The sequence below is a fragment of the Cynoglossus semilaevis genome, chromosome 11, assembly GCF_000523025.1.
Source record: "Cynoglossus semilaevis isolate Cse_v1.0 chromosome 11, Cse_v1.0, whole genome shotgun sequence".
In the NCBI taxonomy this organism is placed as follows: Eukaryota; Metazoa; Chordata; class Actinopteri; order Pleuronectiformes; family Cynoglossidae; genus Cynoglossus; species Cynoglossus semilaevis.
In genome coordinates this window covers 7319392-7323109 of record NC_024317.1, presented here as the reverse complement: position 1 = coordinate 7323109, position 3718 = coordinate 7319392, and the positions used below count along the sequence as shown (strand labels likewise).

The following is a 3718-nucleotide window of genomic DNA, read 5'->3' as shown; positions in this document are numbered from 1 at the left end:
TGTGTACCATATTTGTACTGTACTTCCTTTTACCGAAAGGTTCTGTACAAATACGTACCATTATAGCACTATTGACAATGACTTTACAATCACTGGTTCACAGTGTTAGGCATTATACACGTGCAATACACAAATATATTCCTAAGACAGATTTCCTAGATATTTTAGGGAAGGAGTGACAAAAACCACATAACTAGAATCTTTAAACTAGAAACTATTTTCTCTTCATGTAGAAACGGAATGTACAGTGTTAATCAAACACGTAATTTGAAAACTCCCATATGAATAAAACTATTTTGGACACACCTGAATATTTCTGTAACTCCATGTCACAACTTAATGTTCCACGTTAAAGGAAGCACAGACACTCCTCACTGAAAGAACTATAAAGTTCACCATAATTAAGGCTTTTGCTGTTCTTTACAACAGCAGCTTGTTTTCCATGACACCAACACTACCTTCTGCTTTTGTTGCGTGATGACAAGGGAGTGTCAACGCTGTGGCCAAACCAGTTTACTATTCCATCAATAAAGACTGTCTCCATCCTTCATCTAGGTTGGTTGTTGACCGTATTTCTCAAAACTTTCTTCTCTCATTTATAACAAACCCCTGGCTGTGGTGTTGTCCAAACACTTACTCAGAGACCTTCGTTCTATGTGTGTTAAAGTAAATACCTACTGGTACTGCTCTGTGTGGAGTGTGACTTCAGACTGAACACACCCTTCATGCAACGGAGTATGATGTGACTGCATGCAGAGGACTCAGCCTACTCCTTTAGCACAGAGACTAAAGTTGCCTCCAGCAAAATGCTAAACATTCCCCACTGCTGTGAGGTTACTCGGACGCACGCAAGAGTCCGCCCTCATTAGGTCACACAGCTGTCAGGGCAGTGCCAGACACTGACTTGATGGAACATGGTAAAATGTGCCTTCATTTTTTTACTCAGTTGCTACAGTTTCCTTGTGTATGTTGATTAGTTACCCTGACTTCGGATTTAAAGACAAAAACAAAAACATGTCTCATGGAGACGGTAACATTTTTTTTTATAAATGTTAATGATAATTGTTGACAATTAAGTTTTTATAGTGTCAAAGTGTTTTTTGTTAGTTTTTTTATACTGTTAACGCTGATTGGTAATAGCAGTGGATGCCCATCATAATATCAGGACATTTTAATCAAAAAAATGTTTTACTGCAAAATGTATATTTCAGCCTTTTTAAAGCAAGCATAAGTCATTCTTAACAAATGAACAGATTCATGTGTGGTTATAGGTGGAGACTCATTGAAAGTTGAATGTTTACAGGCTACTTTAATGTACTGTAAATTCTATCACAACCTTACTGTCATCATATTACTAGTCGTTATTTACACATGTCGAGTTATTTACACATGTTTACTGTAACAATCATATTACTAGTCGAGTTATTTACACATGTTTACTGTATCTAAAGTCTCTCAAAGTGTATTATATAAGATGTTTGCACAAAGTACAACTAAAAAAGACAACACTAAGTTGGTCTTTGCTTTTAACTGCTTTATCTTGAAGCACTCACTCCACCGCAACAAAGTGTGTAATTCCTTTTTTTTTTTTTTTTGCATATTTAACATTTGCATAGTTAACACTCTGGTCTACTTCTCATTTCGTTCACTGATGTGAATCAATATAAAATGTTTTCAAACTGCAGCCAGTGTAGACAAGGACCTAAGAGAATGTAGCCACATAAAGCTGTCGAAGGCTGAGATCTGCTTTTCCTCATATTTCTGCAGGCAAACATTTTTTTAGTAAGAGTGAGCTGAAGAAATGTGTCAAGCTGGGGAGTTTTTTTTCACAACAGCAACTTTTACACAAAAATAAACCCTGCGAATCTAAGAAGCAATTCTGAACCACATTTATCCATCTACCTCTGCTCCGGGGTAAGGCATGATCCTGCGAGATCAATATTGCATTTGACTAGCTAAGTGATGCAATTGGTCAACGGGCTGCCTACGTGACTTCAGCAGCTGGTGTCAGATATCTGACACACAGCAAACCTCCAGTCATACTTACACATGAGTGTGCTGAAAGCCATCACAGCAAGAAGTCCTTGCAGGAAAATCCCAAAGGAGTCCATCAGTGCACCATTCTCACAGCCCCGAGTGTCCGTACCTGGTGTTGGGCTGGAGGATATTGATGTGTTTGTAATGGGCACAGCAGGCTGTCCTGCTCCTACTGGACGTGTCATTGCCACGTCTCTCAGTTGGGACTGCATGTCAACCACAGTGACAGAGAACAGAGGAGCTGGTAGAGGGGAATAAACAAAGCCAGTACAGTAGCTTCTCACTGGGACTCTGTGTAAGCTTCCCAGTCGATGGTCAGCTAATAGGTATGTTGAATGTGACCGTGTGCAAGGGGAAAAGGTGGTGTCTTCTCCATCGCAGGTGTGCTGTCATTCTTCTGCTTCACACATCCATGAAGTCATGGTGAAGTAAAGGAGTGACGCAGTCTCCCAACTGATGAACTAGTGTGGGTGGGAAAAAAATACTGTTATATTAATCAGTATACTGAACTGTGGAAAAAAAAAATACTGTTATATTAATCAGTATCTCCAATATATTAATATCAATTAGTGCTGTACTGAAGCTAAAATGGCTACTTGTCAAAAACAGCTCAATTAATCTTTTTTTTTAAAAACAGTTCTACATCACCTAATAGCAGGTTACAAGCACAGGTCCAAGTGTATTCGTGGATTTGTGAAACTTACTCACATACTTTATTATTTCCTGTGTCAGTCTGCTGCAGCAAATGCCAAAGCAAATTCCTCGTAGTTACAAACTGATTCTGTTGCTGACTGTACTTCCTGTTATCAGGTATCACTGATCTTCATCTTCAGCTAATATATCTTATTGTCTGAACTACAGTATTCCAATGAAAAACTGACAAATAAAATATTAGTGAATCCCTGAATGTTTGGAAGATGCTTTCCTTTAATGTGTGAATTGCAGTAAAAACCCTGAAAGTAAACAACCAGTAAAACATGTACACAATTATTAATTGAAATACTAGAGGAAATATGAGGTTATGTGGACTTCCATCATTTTAACAAAATATACTTTTGCATTCTCGTGCATGCAAATGCAACTAAAACCACATTTCTGCTAAAAATGACGGAAACAGTGCACGTATTTACTTTCGCATTCCGGCTCCAGTACATCCTACTACAGTACATTCTATGTGTACTGCTTGGAAGTCAACGAATAAAACAGCCATTCAATATCAATTTAACTTCTTTAACATTTTACAGACAGAATAAATCACTGCTTTTACACTACTGGCCAGAGAGAAAGTCAGTTTTACAGTCATTATTCGGCCATAAAGAAAATTACACAACTATTGATAAAAAAATAGCCACTAAACCAGTCGTATCATCACCTACCTTAGCTTAGCATTCAAGCTAACTCCTCAGTGACATGACGTTAGTGGCGCAAAAACGGCCCAAAATTGGTAAACTTGTGTTTACAGAAACGGTGAGAAGCAAACACTAAACCGGCCACTAAAGGCCTTTTCTCCCGCTTCTGCTACTCCTCCGCCGGGAAGACAGAACGGTAAGAAGAAGATGGAAAACGACAGGTCGTATGTCCACCTCCAGCTGCTGGTTCCCAAACCATCCAGAGCCTACACTGCCCACTCATGTTGACAGAACGAGTCACGTGATCGGCGCTAGGACGAAATGCATGCTGG

The 3718-nt window shown here is 39.0% G+C and overlaps 1 protein-coding gene across 1 annotated transcript in view; it reads right to left on the bottom strand.

Annotated features, from left to right (window-relative positions):
* Positions 1–2426, bottom strand: part of stimate (STIM activating enhance) — a gene marked incomplete at its 5' end in the record, with an annotated part of 10362 nt that extends 7936 nt beyond the window's left edge. Inside the window, one exon of the mRNA XM_025060412.1 lies at positions 2048–2426. Coding sequence (XP_024916180.1) covers positions 2048–2426 — 379 coding nt within the window. The remainder of the gene's footprint in view (positions 1–2047) is intronic.
* Positions 2427–3718: the final 1292 nt, after the last annotated feature.